At 40.9% G+C, this 21691-nt stretch overlaps 1 protein-coding gene across 1 annotated transcript in view; it reads right to left on the reverse strand.

The window, feature by feature from the left end:
* cngb1a (cyclic nucleotide gated channel subunit beta 1a) overlaps positions 1 to 21691 on the reverse strand; it is a 45777-nt gene that overhangs the window by 16826 nt on the left and 7260 nt on the right. Inside the window, exons 11-30 of the mRNA XM_079662640.1 lie at positions 20129 to 20158; positions 19527 to 19626; positions 18600 to 18627; positions 16959 to 17068; positions 15950 to 16077; positions 15573 to 15710; positions 15247 to 15285; positions 14622 to 14766; positions 12335 to 12362; positions 11339 to 11588; positions 10935 to 10945; positions 10344 to 10488; positions 9586 to 9639; positions 7556 to 7704; positions 6664 to 6873; positions 4452 to 4660; positions 2869 to 2919; positions 2051 to 2137; positions 1907 to 1971; positions 1132 to 1254 (exon numbers count right to left, since the gene is read on the reverse strand). Of these exons, the coding sequence (XP_079518766.1) occupies positions 1132 to 1254; positions 1907 to 1971; positions 2051 to 2137; positions 2869 to 2919; positions 4452 to 4660; positions 6664 to 6873; positions 7556 to 7704; positions 9586 to 9639; positions 10344 to 10488; positions 10935 to 10945; positions 11339 to 11588; positions 12335 to 12362; positions 14622 to 14766; positions 15247 to 15285; positions 15573 to 15710; positions 15950 to 16077; positions 16959 to 17068; positions 18600 to 18627; positions 19527 to 19626; positions 20129 to 20158 (2100 nt within the window). The remainder of the gene's footprint in view (positions 1 to 1131; positions 1255 to 1906; positions 1972 to 2050; positions 2138 to 2868; positions 2920 to 4451; positions 4661 to 6663; positions 6874 to 7555; positions 7705 to 9585; positions 9640 to 10343; positions 10489 to 10934; positions 10946 to 11338; positions 11589 to 12334; positions 12363 to 14621; positions 14767 to 15246; positions 15286 to 15572; positions 15711 to 15949; positions 16078 to 16958; positions 17069 to 18599; positions 18628 to 19526; positions 19627 to 20128; positions 20159 to 21691) is intronic.

A 21691-nucleotide genomic window follows, 5' to 3' on the forward strand; every position in this document is an offset into this window, starting at 1 on the left:
AGGGTATCAAACTTGTTGTGGAATTAGTGCGGGATGCAATAACATCCCCGACTAACAGGAATAACCCGATTAGTCCGGAAATAAAATGTTTGGCCACACTACGATATTTAGCAACAGGGAAAATGCAACTTTGCAATGCCGACGATTTAGGAATATCGCAACCATCAGTCAGCCGTGCCATAAACCAAACCATCAACGCGCTCTCTAGACCACATATCATCCAACAGTTTATCCGGTTTCCTTTGGACAATCAACAACTACACAGGATCAAAGCCAACTTCATGGCAATTGCAGGTATGCCCGGTGTGGTCGGTGCTATTGACGGGACGCACATAAAAATAATTCCGCCATCAAAAGATGAGGACGTGCTCGTCAATAGAAAGAAAGTACATTCCATCAACACGCAGATTGTTTTCATTCATCATGATAGGGGGGCTTGAACGGCGGTATGGGCTGTTATTGAAAGTGTTTAAGTGCTGGAAATATGCTCATTGGATAATAGTTTGCAGGGTGCTTTTAATAGCCTCATTGATTTAATGCAATTTACGTATTTGTATTGTTTGCTCTCTCTCTTTAACGTGCATATACAACGTCATTATCGTGGTCTGCACAAACTTGTCATCATGCGTGTATTCTGCTAACTGCACTGTCCATAACTATTTGATAGGAATACATTTCTAGCCTAGGCTATTTCCTTGTTTTAGTGGGCTCGTTTGTGGGATGTTGCGGATGAGTTTCACCGAGACCGCCTGCTCTGAACAACCAATCACCGGACTGACCGCTTCTAAACTCATGCACGAGAATCGACGTCATCCATAGCAACGGCGCGTCACTCTTAGTTCACTCTTAGTGATTTATCCTTAGTATGAGTAGGTCTCAGCGGCTTTGTGAATAACTTTAAAGAAAAAACTCCTACGTAAAATGTTTTAGCGCGAGTTAGGAGCACTCCTAGCGGTAAGATAAAATGCTGCAGCAGGAGAGGACTCTTTAGAGTAGAGACTATACATACTGATATACACCTGAACATCAGCAGGAGAGGACTCTTTAAAGTAGAGACACTAAATCCAAAATAACAGACTGCAACATTGTACAAAGCCTAAATCAGTATTTTTCTTAAAGATAGTGACTTACGCGTTGCCTTTTCCATTGTAGACCCACTTGGTGGAGCCCAGTCCTTCGTAGTCGGAGCCCACGTAGAAGAGGCAGGCGTTGATGTGCAGAGAGTATAGCAGGTAGGTGGAGGTCCGGATCACCCTGACACACAACAACAACAATAATAACAACAACAACAACAACAACAACAACAAAGGACCAAGATTCAGTTATGTGAATGCACACTCACACATGCACTGAAAGAAAAACATGCGTGGGGTTCCTCAGGGATCAACACTGGGGCCCCTTTTCTTTAATCTTTGTATAAGACAAGATAAAATAAAAGTTGAAAGGGTAGTACAAAGAAGAGTTCAAATATAACTAAATATAAACAATAAGGTTCCACATAATGTTGATAATGCGGTTCCTTATTCACTTTTTTACAATCAGTCATTATACAGATGAAACACATTATACATTTGCTGTCTGTTAAAATGTCCAAAAATCTAAATTGTTTTTATTTATTTTAATATCAATTTGACCCTAAACATTAAGTTTGTTTTTTGTTTTGAAGTTTTTTCAGGAAAACATGAGAAGATGACACAAAGTATGATTTTCTAAATAATTGTATTTGAACATTGGTGGAGGTAAAAAAAGATATTTCCAATTTAGATAAATTATTTTGTAAATCGTGTTCTGTGGCACGAGAAAAGGGTAAAATCAACATACATGTACACAAACAATAGATCATATTTTGTGACCATTGCACAAACTGGTGTTGAGTTTGGGTCGGTTATTAGAGTTGAAATCTCACCTGTAGATGTACGCTTTCTTCATCACGGCCTCCATTCGGTCGTTGAACTCAAAGAAAGCCATGTACTGGGAGAGGAGGAAGAGGAGAGAGTCAGTATTTCATCTTTAACGATCAGGAAATGCATAAAGATAGAATCCTGCGGACCTTCAGCATACGAGGGAATCTGAGCAGGGAGTTCACTCCGGTGAAATAGTAAAGAATCTCCAGGGGAAACAGACTGAGGACGTCCATCTGAAGACACCCGGACAATGAGAAGAGGAAGAAGAAGAAGACACTTTATTTAAGATAAGATAAGAAGATAGGAAGTACTTTATTGATCCCAATATGAGAAATGTTTGCATTTTACATTAGAGAATTGAAAAGACTAGAAATAAACAATCCAAAATGTAAACATCTCAAAAAGAAATAAAATTGCATTAAAAAAGTAGAATATAAATGTTGAAATACAAATGTACAGTGGATATTATATACACATTACGTGTGTAAGGAATGGAATATTAAATTGAATATAAATGTAAAATAAATGTAAAATGTACATTACAAATACACACACCTATATTAATATAGATTTGCAAAAACACATGCATTGTTAGAGAGGTGGCAAAGGGAGGAGGCGGTCAGTTTTCAAGCACCATGGAGCATTTTGGGGTTCAGTGCCTTGCTCAATGACCTCTCCAGTTACCAATCCACACTCTGTATATTTATATATATATATATATATATATATATATATATATATATACTGTATATACTTGAACGAGAGACCCTTCAGTTCCCAAACCACTACAGACGGAGCCTGTCGCCCAATTGAGTTAGATAATAAGTTTTCATGTTCAACCATAAAAATAGATCAACCTGGCACAACCTTAAAGACATAAGTATATACAATGTGTATTATTAATTGTTGGTGTTAGAAACCCCAAGAAAAGAGTTAAAGAAAGATATGAATGTTTGGGTCTTACCTTAAATCTCTCCGTCTTCATGTAGTTTTCTCTCATGTCCTTTTTCTCACACTGAAATAAAAAAGTTCCACATTAAAAAAGGTTGTTTGTGATAAATCAGGAGTCTTCTAAATGTTTCTGGCCAACAACCATTTACCTGGTTTAATTGTATTACACCTGTGGTTGCCTCTTTATTTAAGATGTTCTCCAATTTACTTTATTTTTGCCTGAAAGGGTAAGGGCCTCTGATTCCAACTGTATGTATAACATTTAGCTGCATATTCAATCGGGCTTACCTAAAGCCATATCTGTAAATATACTTTTTTATGTTGCATGAAAAACCACTTCTATCTACAGATTCATATTATGTTTAAATGTTTAACATTCATGTGAAAGGCCTACGATGTACCAAATACACGACACAATATTCTAAGGTCCCCTATCATGCTATTTTAAGGCATATATTATGGGTCTCAGATATATAAAAAGATATAAAAACATGTCTATGAAATGTTTTGCTCAAAATACAAACAGATCATGCATTTTAGACATCCCTCATACCCCTCTATTCCAGCTGTTAGAGGAACACGGATTTTGGGTCCTTAAAAAGATGAGGCGGAGCTAATGCGGAGCTAATGCCTGATCAGAATTCTACCATAGATAAAGTTAAATTCTGCTGTGATAAAACGCCATCCTGTTCTAAACCACATCAAGGATTATTTCTGAAACAGTATGGAGCTCATATGCTTTTTCTCTTGCGGGTTTATCCCAAGGTGAGTTCCTTTTTTTATTTCCTGCTTTTTAAACACATGTGCTAGCGAGGCTTGCTAATGTAAACAAAGACCATATTACGTCAAAAACACGTCAGGCATTGTTTCTGATAGCAACTTTCTGTGGGTCCACCATCTGAAATTACGTCATATCGGCAGCAAATCTGTATCCGCTCGTTGTACCCCCATTTTTAAAAGATGTGGGTATGGAGGAAAAGGGAAAGGGTTTTATTTTCTGACGCTGCGTGATTTCCCCGACACACCGGGGACACATGTTCATGTATAAAATACATTAAAAAGTGCATTTTGCATGATAGGTTCCCTTTAATATGAACAATTCTGACAAGTTTGGCACCTGTCTCAATTAAAGTTTAGCGAAGTTGTTTTATTGCACTTTGTTATTTTCTATACATTTTCATAGACCAATAAAATCTCATTAAAATACATTCCGTTGTATTCCCATCTTTCCAATTCATTTATGTGTTTATAATTTACACATTTGAAATCTTCAGAATGTTTTTTTTGTTTTTGGGTATGGCTTACATATCCAACACATTTTATGGACTTATTTTAAATAACATTATACAAATATTTCACCGAAAGAGGAATCCACCCATGTGTTATATATTATATATATATATATTATAACCCATCAGTTTAATTGACATTTTAGTGTTTGATTCATATTAATTTGTATTTTCTGAAATAAAAATAAAAAGCAATAATTTGGTGTCCCTCGTGATAACGACTCGGAGCCTCCTCTTTTTTTTAGACCCCCATGTTCTAAACTTAAATACACATTTTGCAGATTTCTTTCTTCAGTAGCTCACTGACCACGATGTCTCCTCCGCGGACGAACTGCAGGCGTGGCTGGAAGACGAGGATGTCGGTGATGTAGATGAAGTCGCAGGTGTAGTCGGCAATTAGCCACAGGTGGACGTTTGCGGCGGTTTGGTATGGGAACGCCCAGCGCACCGGGATCAACCAAACGTTCCAGTTCCACGCCGCCACTACGAAGAACAGCCAGATCACATAGATCGGATCTGAGGAGACAAACCAGCTTCAGTTATCTCCAGTCAGAACTAAACCTGGAGGAGTTCAGTTATTATGATCCAAACATCTGGAACAAACTCCCAGAAACCTGCAGGTCCGCTGCAACTCTGACCACTTTTAAATCCAGGCTGAAGGCTTTTCTTTTTGCCACTGATTTTAATTGAGCTATTCATATTATCTTTGCTTTTTAATGACTGTTTTTAAATGTCATTTTATATATTATCTCTTCGGCCCCGTCCACACACAGACGAAAACGTAAAAAAAAAAGTCTTCCGTCCAAACGAAAACGCTCGAAAACGCTGGAGACGCTGTTGGACATATGCCGGGCCTGGAAGTGGCGCTGTACTTCCGCCACAAAATACACCAAAAGCAGCGAATAAGACCGATGATGATGACGATTATTATTATTATTATTATTATTATTATTATTATATTATATTATTAATGTTGCTGATGGTTGTGGTAGAGGAGCTGTAGATTTTGCACTAACATCTGTATCATGCTCAGTAGCGTCTGGAGCACGAACGCAACCCTGTGATCCACCATTGTTGTTGTTGTTGGCGAAACGCATCAGCACTGATGCGGGGTGAGCAGGAGAGGTGGGGAGAGGCGGGGCTATGGCGTCATCGTTTTCAGGCAATGATCGTGTAGGGCGTACACACAGAGCCGCAAACGTTTCGTCTCCAGACTTACCCACTATGGGAGCCGTTATCAAAGTGTATCGGATTCGGGCTCCGAAGCCGTGGCCCCGTTTCGGCCTCGTGTGGAGGAACCGTCTATACGATAAAGAACTTTAGCGGATACAACTGATATCGCCTCCGTGTGGACGGGGCCTTAATGCTCTTAATGTCTTTCATTTTTGTAAAGCACTTTGAATTGCCTTGTGTTGAAAGGTGCTCTATAAATAAACTTGCCTTGCCTTTATGCAAGGTGGGGGAAAAGTGACTTTTCAACTAGAACTCCATCTACGTCAGACGCTGGGGTGGGAGGTATGCAGAAATCAGTTCATGAGGACGATGACAAAGAGTGAAGAAAGTGTAGAAAGATGCTCTGAAAAGAGTAGAACGTTCTTATAGAACAACAGAACGCTTTTTAAGAACAGAAAGTTATCAGAGAAGAGTCGAACGTATTTGAAGAAGAGTAGAGTGTTGTTGAAGAAAAGAAGAAAGTTGTCGGGTAAGAGTAGAAGACAGTGATTGAAAAATGGACGATTGTTGGAGACTGGACGGTTGTTAAAAAGTATAAAGATGTTCTAGACGAGTAGAAAGTGTTTGGGAAGAGTAATAATGTGTTGAAGAGTAGAAGGTTGTTGGACGAAAGTGGGAAGTTCAGAAGAGTAGAATGTTTTTAGAGAAGAATAGAAAGTATTTGGAACAGAAAAGGAAGTGTTTGAAAAACATTGGAAAATCATCTGAGAAGGGTAGACGCTTTAAAGTTGTTGTTTTGGGTTTTTAGAGGAGAAGAAAATGAATAAGAGAAAGTAAAAGTTAAGTAGTTGCAGAGTAGAAAGTTGTAAGAGAAGCAGTGAGGCCATATAGTTAAATGTGGGGGTCCTCAGGGATTAATACTAGGGCCCTTTTGCCTTTAATGTTTAAATGAGGAGAGTACATGTGACGCTGCAGTACAACAAAGGATTCAGTGCCAATAACTAAATGGAAGTTGAGATGCAAGACAAAGTAACAATGCCTCCCATTAGGATCTGTCATCAGGTGTTATGGAGCTACAGATGACACAGTTCATATTGCTGTGATCGCTTTTATCATTTCATTTATTAGCTTTTTTAAATGTGGACCTTTTAAACTGTAGGTCAGAATAATGTCACTGTTGTTTATGAAAACAAACAGATTCAAGATTTAAGGTTTATTGCTATAACACATAAACAACTACGGTGTAATTTAAGCTTTGCGAAACAAAACAGCTTGTATGATAAACGCTATTCGGTGTTGGATATGTGAATAATAATCAACATCGATTTGATGCGTGTTCATCTCACCGGTGAATTGGTCGATGCTGGAGGGGAAGCGGTACGCAGCGAGGGCTCGGAGCCAGTCCGGCATCACGGGGAGTTTGGGGATTTTCACCGGATGCCCCAAAATGTCAAAGGGGAGAAAAAACTCCTCCTCCTCATCTTCATCCTCATCTTCATCTTCTTCTGCAGGCGGGTCCTCTGGAGGAGGGGGAGGAGGAGGAGCTTTGCTCGGAGCTGCAGACATCAGACAGACTCCATCATAATGTGGCATTTCTCATTATTTACATTGTATTACAGATTTCTGATTTTACAGAAAAAGAGAGTTCAATAAAGGGAAATGCACAATTCAATCTGATTTGAAAAAAGTAACATTTAGATTCAGAACATTTAACAATCAGACTTTGCATTCCACATTTACTGTTTAGATTAAGATTGAACATTTAAATTCATCGTGCATCATCCATTTTAAATATTTCAAATGAATATTTAAGATTTAACATTCAAGATTTATAATAACATTTAGATGTAGATGTAATGAAACATGATATTTAGCATTAACCGTTTACATTTAATATTTCAATAAAAAAAATATAACATTGCATTTTGATTTTAACATGTACAATTTTTGCGATTAAACTTTGCATTTAAAATAAAGATTAAATATATAGATTTAGCATTAAACATTTATATTCAACCGTATTCAACATTAAGACCTAACAATGAGCATGTATCTATAAAGACTAAGAATAATATTTATATTTTCCACACATTTCGGCCTCAATGCGAGGAAAATAATCAGAATTTGAGGAAAAGAGATAAACATTAAAACAGTTTCAGCTAGAAGGACACGATGATAACCAGAGGAAACACGTGAGAAACGTATTATAAATACATCTATAGAAAGCATTTCTCTCACTGGCTGGAGGACTTTCCTCCTCGGACTCGTCCGGGTCCAGAAGACGCTCCTTCTGACGCTCCGCTCGACCTTTGAACATCTGGACCAGCTGCAGCAGACGCTCCTCAAGCAACACGCTGCCCACGCCCGGTAAGGACGGAGGACGCATCCTGAAGGACAGAGGACACAAAGGAGTCAACATGGAGGACAGAAGAAAGCAAGAGTCAACATGGAGGGCAGAAGACAGCAAGAGACAACATGGAGGACAGAAGACAGCCAGAGTCAACATGGAGGACAGAAGACAGCCAGAGTCAACATGGAGGGCAGAAGACAGCAAGAGACAACATGGAGGACAGAAGACAGCATGAGTCAACATGGAGGACAGAGGACACAAAAGAGTCAACATGGAGGACAGAAGACAGCCAGAGTCACCATGAAGGACAGAGGACACAAAAGAGTCAACATGGAGGACAGAAGACAGCCAGAGTCAACATGGAGGACAGAGGACAGCAAGAGTCAACATGGAGGACAGAGGACAGCAAGAGTCAACATGGAGGACAGAAGACAGCAAGAGACAACATGGAGGACAGAAGACAGCCAGAGTCAACATGGAGGGCAGAAGACAGCAAGAGACAACATGGAGGACAGAAGACAGCCAGAGTCAACATGGAGGGCAGAAGACAGCAAGAGACAACATGGAGGACAGAAGACAGCATGAGTCAACATGGAGGACAGAGGACACAAAAGAGTCAACATGGAGGACAGAAGACAGCCAGAGTCACCATGAAGGACAGAGGACACAAAAGAGTCAACATGGAGGACAGAAGACAGCCAGAGTCAACATGGAGGACAGAGGACAGCAAGAGTCAACATGGAGGACAGAGGACAGCAAGAGTCAACATGGAGGACAGAAGACAGCAAGAATCAACATGGAGGACAGAGGACAGCAAGAGTCAACATGGAGGACAGAAGACAGCAAGAATCAACATGGAGGACAGAGGACAGCAAGAGTCAACATGGAGGATAGAAGACAGCAAGAATCAACATGGAGGACAGAGGACAGCAAGAGTCAACATGGAGGACAGAAGACAGCAAGAATCAACATGGAGGACAGAGGACAGCAAGAGTCAACATGGAGGATAGAAGACAGCAAGAATCAACATGGAGGACAGAGGACAGCAAGAGTCAACATGGAGGACAGAAGACAGCAAGAGACAACATGGAGGACAGAGGACAGCAATATACAACATGGAGGACAGAGGACAGCAAGAGACAACATGGAGGACAGAAGACAGCAAGAGAAAGGTAAGGGTCTCCCGCTCATGTCAAAGTAAGACAGAACTTCTGATGTGTCCACACGTAGAGGAAGTAAAGTGTCCTCTGAGTGGCTCCACTTGCTCATTCTACAGGACATGGCAACCATTTTGAAATGACATGGAAAGTTAGAAACTGTGAACTCTTCCCTCACTGATTCATCATTTTGGATTTATTTATTTGAACTGAATTAGAACACAGATTTACTAAAGTCAACCATGACTCACATTTATCTCAACCTTCTTACAGTATGTGTCTTTGTCCATCTGTTTGTCTATAATTTTAAATGTTTTTGTACTATTAATCTTGTCTTATTGTTTAAAAATAATAATTGCACACCTGTTTTTTATTGTCTTTGACACTGTATGAGGTAAGGTAAGGTACGTTTATTTATAAAGCACATGTTCAGACACGGAGGCAATTCAAAGGGCTTTACATTAACATTAATAAGAAGACAGCAGAAAGGAACAGCATAAATAAACACAATGGAATAACAGATTCATAAAAACCATGCGTAAAAGAGAGAGTTTAAAAACAACATTGTAAATACGATAGGTGCTAAAACAGGTCAGAAGGCTTCTGGGTAGGCAGCTTGAAGAAGTCATGTTTTTAGATTTGACTTAAAGGAACTCAGCGTTGGTGAAGACCTCAGGGCTTCTGGAAGTTTGTTCATTTGTGGGAGCATAAAAACTAAAGCCAGCTTCGGCGTGTTTGTATGTGTGTGTAGTCTCTCTCACTCATTGTCCTCTCGATCGGCCTTCATCACTGCATCGTCTTCCACACCTGCAGCGCTGAGGAGACATCAAGACATCGAGACATGAATACAAGAAGTTCATGATTGTATCGGCCTCTGTTTTATTTTCCCAGATCTAGTTTTTGGAAGTATTTGCTTCATCCCTAAAGGTAACACAGACTCAGAGCACCGGTGATATAGTGGTGCAGGAATGTTGTATTTATGTGTTGGTCCCTGAAGGCAGCATCTCCCTGGTCCAATGGGATTTCTCCATGTGATTTTGGATTATGTCAAACAAATGTTTTGTCCAGCAGGATAGTCTCCACATAATAACACCACTTTATGGTTTCTGAATTAAAAAGCTAACATTGGGCAATAAATCAAATACAGCACGGTCACCACCGCTGACTTATGTCCGGGTTTAGGACTCATTCCTTCACCACTTAAATCCCCGCTCCAGAGTCTCTCCTTCTCCTGGACTCCTTCCTGCCAACCACTCATTCTGGCTTTCGCTTGGTCATACCTTTGTTTTGGCATACTACACCTAATAAACATTATGCTCACCCATTCACCTTTACATTACTATACTGACATACACATTTCATATCAGTAGTTATGTCTTTATTTCTTTACGTATTACACTCTGGTATCACCACTTCTACCGCAGTCAAAGGTCTGAGGACTTCTTCCACCACACACCAGACCCTAAACAGATCACACACGTCACTAAGGCTGTCAGCAGCAGATGGAAATGTCTGTTACCTGAGGTGTGACATAGGGGAGCTGGGCTCTGGTTCTGGGGTTGTGAGAATTCGGGGGATGTTCAGGTTTGTTTCCTGCCCTTCCTCCCAGTCCACATCCTCCACCCTCAGCACTGGAGCTCCACCCAAACCCTGAGCCCCGCTTCCTGCAGGACGGAGCACAAACACTGAAGGACTTCAAGTAACGTCTGCATTCTGAGGTACTTTATATTTGTCTCTGAGATACTCTTCATCTCAGAGACAAATGTAATACTTTCTGATCTACTACATTTGTTTGATTGCTACCACTGAATTTGATGAATGTAATGTTTTTCAGATCACAAAAAGGTCATTAATTAGCTGGATAGCGGCCCATTATATCTGTAACCAGGGTAGTGTGAAAGCATGGAGCAATTAGCAAGCTAGCAACCTATCCAGGCAATACATTACTTAACAACCTAATTCTTCATCCACAGACTGATGTTACATTATAGGAAGGTAACAGTATGACCAATAATACAACACTATTTACACCACGTTACTGAGTTCATATTACTGGAGTTTTGTAAATAAAAAACAGATAGAACATTTGAAAGGGGGGTTACTTACTGACGTATTTTAAGTCTTAGAACAAAACGTTAAAATCTCTTCAACTTGTGTTAACCACAGACCTTAATTCAGGCTAACAACCAAAAACACATTCAGGAAACCATTGACCTCCAGACCAGGGGACAGGAAGTGGTATAAAGCTGACTCGTTTCAAGGTTTTAGGACTCATTCCTGCATCACTTTACAGAAAAAGGTATAACAGAAGCACAAACATCCACTTCCTGTAAGATCACCTGTTTAGCTCGTGCTGTAGCCGTGCAGAGCAGCAGTGCATGATGGGAGTCTTGATAATAAGGAACCACGGGTTTATTTTGGCACGTTAAAGGTTTTTTCTACCTACTTCCAATGAGGCGACTAAAAGATTTCTCTAGAGGGTCTGCTGCAGGAGGAGGGCGGGGCTAAGGCTGCTGAGGATGCTGGGAGTTGGAGTTAAGGCGTGCTAAGCGGCTAGCGATGCTCGTGCAGCACTGCCGCGCCTGTGAGGAAAGCTGCTGCAGCTCCTGGGTCAGCATGGCGAGCTCCGGAGGGGGGGTCGGCATGGACAGCGTGGGGGGGGCCAGGTTATGCTCGTGCATCAACTTCCTGCCGCGCTCCAGGCACTCAACAGCGAGCGGGAACCGAAGCAGAAAGCTCTTTATCGGGATACAAACCTCGGGAACTGCACGGAGAAACAGTCAAGATTCAAACGTTTACAGAGACCAGGGGATCTTTAGATATACAGCTAAGTAAATATAAACTTCATGTAAAAAGATACGCTCACAAACTACGCATTTGTTTGATTGCTACCAATGAATATCAGATGTAATATAGAACATTAATTAGCTGACTAGCGGACCCTTATTTCTGTAACCAGTGTACTATAAAAGCATGGTGCCATTAACAAGCTAACTAGCCAGCTGCTGAATAATAACCTCGGTAAAAACAGTCAAGATTCAAACATTTACAGAGACCGGGGGATTTTTAAATATACAGTTACATGCTAATATAAACTCCATGTAAAAATATAGGCTGACAAACTACGCATTTGTTTGACTGCTACCAAAAATATCCCAAATTGGGATCAATAAAGTACTTCTTATCTTATCTTATCTTGTGAGGAATTTAATGTTCATCAGATGTAAATGAGAACATTAATTAGCTAACTAGCATACCATTATTTCTGAAACCAGTGTAGCATAAAAGCATGGTGCCATAAGCAAGCTAGCAAGCTAACTAGCCAGCTGCTGAATAATAACCTCGGTAAAAACAGTCAAGATTCATCAAACGTTTACATTGAACATTTAAATACAAAATAAACCTTATTCTAAAAGATTGGTAGAGAAACCAGAGACTAAAGCTATCTATTCTCGCCTGTGTTATTCATGAGTGATGAAGCTGGTTTAAGATCATACTTCCTGTCCTTACCTCCACATTCACTTTCTGCAGCTCCGAGCTAAAGAAGAAGAAAAAACAAACATTTTCAGGCTTGTTCAAAGAGCAGAAATGCTATTAAAGCACTGCCAATCTGTGGCTTAGCCTATTCACACTGGTGTTTTAGGCTGAACGTTTTTATAATTTGAACTACAGTAAGCTATATTTGATTTGAGAGTACATTATCATAGTTTATTTGAACTATACACAAAACATGTATTTGATGTACAGGATGGCCTTTGAAAAGGGTCAATCCAGTCAATGGTGAAGCATAAACGAGAAATATCGATCAGATGTTAATCTGTAAAACAATACAACACCTGACCCCGACAGATGATATGTTTCCTCTTGACTGGCTAATCATTTATTGGGTATCTGGGCAAATGTGCTCTTCAAAGGTTAAAGAATACTTTGACTTTTCTTTTGTCCATCACTTCCATCAGTAACAGTTGCTCTGCACACATTAGTTAACCTGGTGACTACAATGATATTTGAACTGATAGTAATGATGGAAAGATACAGTCAACATTGAGGACAGAAGAAAGCAAGAGACAACATGGAGGACAGAGGACACAAAAGAGTCAACATGGAGGACAGAAGAAAGCAAGAGACAACATGGAGGACAGAAGAAAGCAAGAGTCAACATGAAGGACAGAGGACAGCAAGAGTCAACATGGAGGACAGAAGACAGCATGAGTCAACATGGAGGACAGAAGAAAGCAAGAGACAACATGGAGGACAGAAGAAAGCAAGAGACAACATGGAGGACAGAGGACACAAAAGAGTCAACATTGAGGACAGAAGAAAGCAAGAGACAACATGGAGGACAGAGGACACAAAAGAGTCAACATGAAGGACAGAAGACAGCAAGAGTCAACATGGAGGACAGAAGAAAGCAAGAGTTAACATGGAGGACAGAAGACAGCAAGAGTCAACATGGAGGACAGAAGACAGCAAGAGTCAACATGGAGGACAGAAGAAAGCAAGAGTCAACATGGAGGACAGAGGACAGCAAGAGTCAACATGGAGGACAGAAGAAAGCAAGAGTTAACATGGAGGACAGAAGACAGCAAGAGTCAACATGGAGGACAGAAGACAGCAAGAGTCAACATGGAGGACAGAAGACAGCAAGAGTCAACATGGAGGACAGAAGAAAGCAAGAGTCAACATGGAGGACAGAAGAAAGCAAGAGTCCACATGGAGGACAGAAGAAAGCAAGAGTCAACATGGAGGACAGAAGAAAGCAAGAGTCAACATGGTGGACAGAGGACAGCAAGAGTCCACATGGAGGACAGAAGAAAGCAAGAGTCAACATGGAGGACAGAAGACAGCAAGAGTCCACATGGAGGACAGAAGAAAGCAAGAGTCAACATGGAGGACAGAGGACAGCAAGAGTCAACATGGAGGACAGAAGACAGCAAGAGTCAACATGGAGGACAGAAGAAAGCAAGAGTCAACATGGAGGACAGAAGAAAGCAAGAGTCCACATGGAGGACAGAAGAAAGCAAGAGTCCACATGGAGGACAGAAGAAAGCAAGAGTCAACATGGAGGACAGAAGACAGCAAGAGTCAACATGGAGGACAGAAGACAGCAAGAGTCAACATGGAGGACAGAAGACAGCAAGAGTCAACATGGAGGACAGAAGAAAGCAAGAGTCAACATGGAGGACAGAAGAAAGCAAGAGTCCACATGGAGGACAGAAGAAAGCAAGAGTCAACATGGAGGACAGAAGAAAGCAAGAGTCAACATGGTGGACAGAGGACAGCAAGAGTCCACATGGAGGACAGAAGAAAGCAAGAGTCAACATGGAGGACAGAAGACAGCAAGAGTCCACATGGAGGACAGAAGAAAGCAAGAGTCAACATGGAGGACAGAGGACAGCAAGAGTCAACATGGAGGACAGAAGAAAGCAAGAGTCAACATGGAGGACAGAGGACAGCAAGAGTCAACATGGAGGACAGAGGACAGCAAGAGTCAACATGGAGGACAGAGGACAGCAAGAGTCAACATGGAGGACAGAAGAAAGCAAGAGTCAACATGGAGGACAGAAGAAAACAAGAGTCAACATGGAGGACAGAAGAAAGCAAGAGTCAACATGGAGGACAGAAGAAAGCAAGAGTCAACATGGAGGACAGAAGACAGCAAGACTGTTTTTACCGTTAAGATACATTAGTTATAGTCATAATTAACTAGAACTATCCTCAAACTCAATGTCTTCTTGAAACAAAGATCGACAGGAACAGTTAGGAGTTGTTGCTGGATCTAAAGACTCTGTATCACCTGAAGTGTGGGGGGGGGTTCTGCAGACTCTGGCTCGGGGATGATCTGTTCGGGACTTTCCAGATCTTTCTTCTCCGATGCCGGCTCCACGTGAGTTGCTGGAGGAGGAGTCTCTTCTTCAGCTGGACTGACCTCCTTCAGACTCCTGGTGAAGAAGAGGGGCAGAATGAACCTCCTGAAGATCTGATCCTTCTGACCTGCTGCTGGAACTTCACTGATTGGCTTGCATCACTGATAAGATGTGTTCAATTACAGTAGGTAAAGCAAAATTAAGAAGAGTTGCAAATGATTACAAGTCAACAAAATAGATCAAGTAGCTTTGAACAAGACAAGGCGAATAAACACAACAGAATTGATGATATCCTACATTTATTGACAATGTTTTTACAACTCCCAAATGCTCAATGAAAGCTCAGTCGGAACGAAAGATCTCTGATTTAAACACTCCTCTTCTTCAATACTAAATGCCTCTCTGATCACCATGGTGTCACGTGACCAGAAAGTTGTAATTCCACCGTTTGGCCACTACGAAGATTTGCTTCAAAGACTGCCCGTCTTCCTTTGTGAGGAACAGAAACTCCAAATAGAGAGGGTGCTGGTGTGTGTTTGATGAAGATGGACTTACTTTGGTTCCTCGTTTTCCTCCTCCTGGATGTTGGGTAGTCTGTAGAGAACAAGCAGCAAGACAGTGTCTCAGATCAGTGTGTATGATGTGTGTTGTTCCCTGTACGTACTTGAAGCATCAAGTGTATGTGCAAGTATTATTCGTCTCAAAGTGAATTTCTTTCAGATAAAGCCTCTCCTAAAACAGAAACGAATCAGCCTATGTGTTGAGATACTGACTTGAGACGCAGACTCCTAATAAGGATGTTCTTTGTCAGTTCTAGAAAAGCTGAGTGTTTGAGACACAGGGTTGCAACGTGTGTATAAATGTGCTGTTTCGTGACTTACGGCTCGTTGCACACTGGCACTGTCTCTACAACGAGTTTAGCCGGCTGCTCCGCCTCCAGCTGCCGGACGGCCTCCTCCGCTGCCGTCCTGGCGATCTCCTCTGCGACGCGAGCCTCCTCCAGCTGGTGCTGCTGAAGCCTGTAACACAGCGAAGAGCTCGGATACTCAACAACATTCAAGGGAGTTACACTTTGGAAAGAAACCAAGTGTCCCAGAGAAGCTGCACCATTAATCTGACAATAAGAACGGCCTTCAGTCGCTGAGATGTCTTCCTTCAAACAAACTTTTTAAAGCAACAATCAGTAGACGTTTCATTCTTAGTGCACTTGTTGGACAGAAGGAAGGGAGTCATTCATCCAGAGGAAGTCGTCACTCACCTTTCCTCCATGTTGTCCTGACTCTCCTCTTCAGCCTCCTCTTCACCCTCCTCTTCAGCCTCCTCCTTGACGCTGTCCATCCCTGGAGAGGATTGATCCACCTGGGTCTCTGCGTTTCTGCTTTCCAACTATCCACAGGATTTAACATTTTCAAGAGTATTATTTTAGCACCTTTCTTAAAATACCCGTTACTGTAGGTGTGCACTGATGTCTCAGATGTCAATACAGATGTTTAGAGTAACAATTTAGCCTTTGCCGATGTGTTTGTGTCAGGGAGACGAATACATCTTCAGATCTAAATCTATTCCTCTCAGCCAAATGATTTTCTGGTATTACCATGAACAACCCTCCAACATGAAGTCTACCACATTTCATTATCCTGGTAGAACTTTGAGGGGGATTAGGAGCATAGTTTCCCAAGCCAAAATGCTATATCCAACAAGTTAGTACCACGGTGCCCTTTAGAGGGACATTTGAACTACTCTGGAACTCCCTCAGTACCCCTTCCCACAGTGTTCTGTGATTTACCCACACAGTTTGTGTTACCTTTCCTTGTACCTCTGTAACTGAAGCTCTATTGTACCTGCTCTGGTGTAGCATTGTGCCCTCTAAAGAGCCATGGTGCAGACCCTACAAAAGGACATAGTACCCGTCCAATTAGGGAACACATGACCTGCTTGTGTACTACGATGGTACACTTCCAAGTTGACTCTAGTTAACAGTTGATCACGCATCACTACTATTGGATGTAGAAAAATGCAAGCCATGTTGATCAAGAAGAATTTCAGGTCAATTCTGTGTTTATTTTTAGAATGATCCTTTTTAGACCACGAATGATTGAAATGAAATCCACAGCTTGCTTTCTGCTGATTATAGATGATGTGCAAAACCAGAACTGAGTAATAATCCCCGGTGTAGAGTAAGGCATGTATATGAGATAATAAGTGAGATATCAAAGATGATTGCATGAAGATAAGTGGTTGTCATTGTTCTGTGACTCCTCTCTCACCTTCTTCTCATTCTGCTTGTCGTCGATGTTCTCGTCCTTTTCCTCTTCCACGTCCTTTTCCTCTTCCACGTCCTCCAGCACCAGATCGCTCTCCTTCTGCGCGATGCTGACTGTACGCCACACGGCAGGAGAAACATGTGTGTGTAGTTCATTTTGATCAAATAACTTTGTGTCCATGCCACTTTGAGGAATTCAAAATACAAACACAGGATAACATCTCATGCATCTGCAATACAACCACCGTTTATAAAACACGCCGACAGGTAAAACTGCACATGTCTGGACAGGATGGGACAACAGATGTTTGGTAGAAGGGTTGATTGATTGGTTGATTGATCATTTAACACTCCCTGTATGTTCTGTTGTACCAATGAACAAAAAAACACTCAACAAAGCGTTACGTTCTTCTACATTTCTTTATTTTCATAAACAAAGAGCAAAATGCTTTAACAGTTTTCAAAGTTTCATTTAATTAGCTGCAAAAGCTTAAAAAACCGAAGTTGTCCTGAACTATAAGAAGTCAACATTTCAGTTTCTAAAAGCTTATTGAGTTCCGGGAATAAGTCCGTCCTGTGGCAGCTCTACTGCAGCATGCAGATTAACGCTGCATGCTCATCATTGGCAACATCAGAGAGAAATCTAATTAAAGTACATCTCGTGCAATCACTGTCCTGATCTTTTGTTCAGGAACATCAAGTCAATTCGGAATCAAAGTCGTGCAGAAGTTGAAATTGCTGCAGCTTTGTGGAGACGCTACAGGCCTGATTTATGGAGTCAGAGTTTAATAACCTCCTGCCTGTCCTCCTAAAGTGAGCTGCTGTCAGTGTGAGCCACTCCCTTCTCCTTTTATTTTATTGCCGCCTTATCCTCCTGAAACAGAAGGAGAAGAGCAGCCGAGTTAAAGTCCGCTCAGCACCGCAGCAACCAGGCTAATGCACAGCTGGTAAAAAAAACATCAAAAGATCCACCAACCAACCAATCAACCAACAAACCCATCAATTAACCAATCAACTCATCAATCAATCAACCAATGAGCGTGCTGTTGCAAACTGGGGCTGTATCAACGGTCAGCAGAAACAACGTTTTCAGCTGCTGTAGTTTTTTTAAAGCATCGATCTCAAAGGTTTTACACGATGAAAGTATTGCAATACGTATGAACTTGCAGTACTACTACCTACACAAAACAATGGATTAGAGTACTGTAGAGTGTGTCCTGCTAAAGCTTCACATTAAAAGCATTTGAATGACTTGTATTGTGAAGTCGTCACAGGAAATGCGTAGTGTTCATTCTGTATTCTGGGAGATTAAACTACATTTACCGATTTGATCATTAAATAAAGCTGGCTAAATAAATCAGGACTGAAATCCTTCAAAGCCAAAGTTTGACTGACAACACATTTGCAAAGGTTTTATCTGAACACGGTATTTCTGTCCAGATTCAAAGCTGCTTTTCAGGATCAGTTGTTATAAACAGCATTCAGTCCAAATTCATGGGAAGTAGCTTCTGCCCAGGACCTGTACATAGGTTACGTTTATTAAAAACTAAGAGGTATTAGAAATATTTGATTAGAGGAAGGTGCTCAGCAGACTCTAACATTAGTATTACATATATAATGTAAGCTGTGGAAAGGATGTACTTACTGTTCTGCACCTCGTCACAGCCGGCGCCCTGCAGGAGAACACATGGGGAAATGACATGTAAGTGCTTTAGGCATTTAAATAGTCTGTAGAGTGTACGGCTGATGATCCTCCATTGATTCCAATTCATGATCAGGACCGAGGAGTTCAAAAATTTTAATCTCAATCAGATCCGATCAGATTTTGAAATCCCATTTTTTGTGATCCAGGATCAGACAAGTCGGCCAGATGTTGTCCCTGGAGTTCAAAGCAATTCAGGATAGGATCAGCCTGATCCAGATTACGATTTTTCAAGATGACTAGATCCTGAATATCAGTTCTTTAATCCTATCGATCGCCATCTAGTGGACATGAAAAATAATACAAGGAAGACAAGAGACCACATTGCAGAGACATCTATAATGTCTAATTATATTTTTTTATTTGAAAGGTGATGACAGATGGACTTTTTTTTTGTTGAAGATATTTTTACTTTAATCTAAATTACATGTTTAATTGACAATCTTTGCTGTTACACTTTTATGAGCATAAACATTTATGTCATCAACATTTGGTTGAAAAACCAATAGGCCACCACAAACGTGAGCAAAAATGGGAAAAATAAAATGTATTTCCCATGAAGGCTAAAAAGTGTGTATTATTTCAGTTAACAAACTTTGCCATCTTATTTAAATTGAAACATATTTTTAAATAAATGGTACAGTACATTTTGCTCTGGTAATCCACTGGAAATCCACCCCTCTGGTGGGATCAGGGTAATCCAGTTTGTTGGGATCAAACTGCATCAAAATGATCCTAATCCTGTGTTTTGGTTTTGAACTCCCCAAAATCCAAATCTGATCTGATCAGATAGGGATTAAAAGTTTTGAACTCCTGGGCCCTGATGAGCACATTTTGATTCAAACGTAGCTGAATGTGTGCGTGACTCACCAGCCTCAGAGCAGGCTGAGGAAGCATGCGGCCGACCCATCCCATAATACTGTCAACACAACAGACCAGAGTCAGGACAGAACACACAGTGATTAAACATCTCCAGGGTTATCTGAGGCTGCTGGTGATGAGGGTAAACGCTGAACCTCTGATGCTATAAACGTTATGTTTCTACCTGAGGATTGAAATATCGTCCTGTATTTTGTTTCGCTGTTGGAGAAGCTGGGACTTTCATTTTGTATTAACAACAACTAAATTGAAGCTTTTACACAAATTAGATTAGATTCAATTCAACTTTATTGTCTTTGCACAGAGTACTTAAAACGACGAAATCTAACCAGAGGTGCAAAACAAATGACACGAAAGCCTACGGTACGAAACGCATATGAAAGGGTGACATTTAGTTGAGGTTTGTTAAAGTTGTAATAAGATGCGTGCACAGAACTCTTCATTTTTCATGGATAAATAATATGTCATATATTTGAGTATTTATATAGCGCTTTTCCCGGGGCTCAAAGACGCTCAAAGGGTTTGTTTTCGATCAGTCCTTGTTAGATATCAGAGTTTACCTGTGAAAGAACTCAAGGAAACTAAACACTTACTTGGCCTGAATCTCTCCTTCCTTTGAAGACCTAACGAATAGAAAAGAGAACAATAATAATGGTTAAATAATAAATAGTCCATTTATCAAGTATAAGCAAATAAATGGGACACATCTGTATTTTGTCCTTCATCTCTAAATGTCAAAGTGTAAACATTTTCCTAACATTTTCGTACAGTTTAGGTTTAGGTTTATTTTTTAAACATTCCAGGTATATTTTGGAAGTGTTTTACACATTCAAGGGGATACTTTTCGGACATTCAAATATTTGTAATCAAAATGTTGTATTGTTTAATCCTTGTCTTAATAGCCAGCTCTATCGGGGTTGTGGTTTCTGACGCGCCTCTCTTTGTTTCCAAACAAATTAAGCGGAGATCGTGGTTGAATTAGATGAGCTTTATTGATTGGTCCAGACGGCGTATAAACAGGAGGACACATTTCTTCGCTTCATACTTAATAAAAGTTTCAGTCTCCAACAGAACAAAAAGAACACGGTCAAAAGACTTTTCCGTTTCCCTGTCTCATCAGCTGTGTCCTATCAACCTACCATACAGTTAGACCCTCCAGAAAAACGCGGGCTAAAATCCTTGATTATGGGATTAAACACGCGGAGTTTTTATGTGATTTTATGCGGTGAAATTGCGGGAAGTTGCAAAAAATAATAGATTTTTTTTAAAATATTGGGCTGTCTTATTTATTCTCTCTCACACAAAACCTGCCACTAACGTTAAACCCCTTTTACTATTCAATTAAACACATTCAATGTTTATTTATTGTTAAAGCAATTGGGCTATTTTAATCTCACACACACACACACACACACACACACACACACACACACACACACACACACACACACACACACACACACACACACACACACACACACACACACACACACACACACACACACACACACACACACACACACACACACACACACACACACACACACACACACACACACACACACACACACACACACACACACACACACACACACACACACTTCTCCGCCTCATTCTGTTTTCATTTACTCGTTCGTTATCTGACCAGCTTCAATCTTGGAGGCTACTCACTTCGTTTCTTGTAGCCCTCTAAAGGGTTTTGGAGGTTGAAGCCTCGGTGAACGGGAGTTGTTTGGCTTTCTTGTCCGCAGCAGCAGAAAGCATTTTCGAATGTTTGAATGAATCAAAGTGGGTCGTCACCGTCGATGTTCTCTTATGCTCCAACACACAGTTGCACGGGGTGCAGAATAGTTTCCCCCCACTTTCGTGAAAGACATCGGGGTACTGCTTTGCCCGGTCTTTAGCAGAAACGCTCGTCGGTAAATGAGATGGATCAGATTTTTTCATCTTGGTGTTTTCTCTCTCGTGTGAGTTCCACACGTTCACTCTACGGTGTTGTTTACCTTCTGTGATGCGCGAGCTGATGACGTCGCGTCATCATCATCATCACTACTTCACGTCAAGACGAGTTAACTTTTTTTTCTTCTCAACTTTGTGTGGAAAAATGCGGGGATTATGCGGCCTTTTGAAAATCTGCGCCATTTTGCTGATTATGC

The sequence above is a fragment of the Notothenia rossii genome, assembly GCF_949606895.1.
Source record: "Notothenia rossii genome assembly, chromosome: 2".
NCBI classification, from domain to species: Eukaryota; Metazoa; Chordata; class Actinopteri; order Perciformes; family Nototheniidae; genus Notothenia; species Notothenia rossii.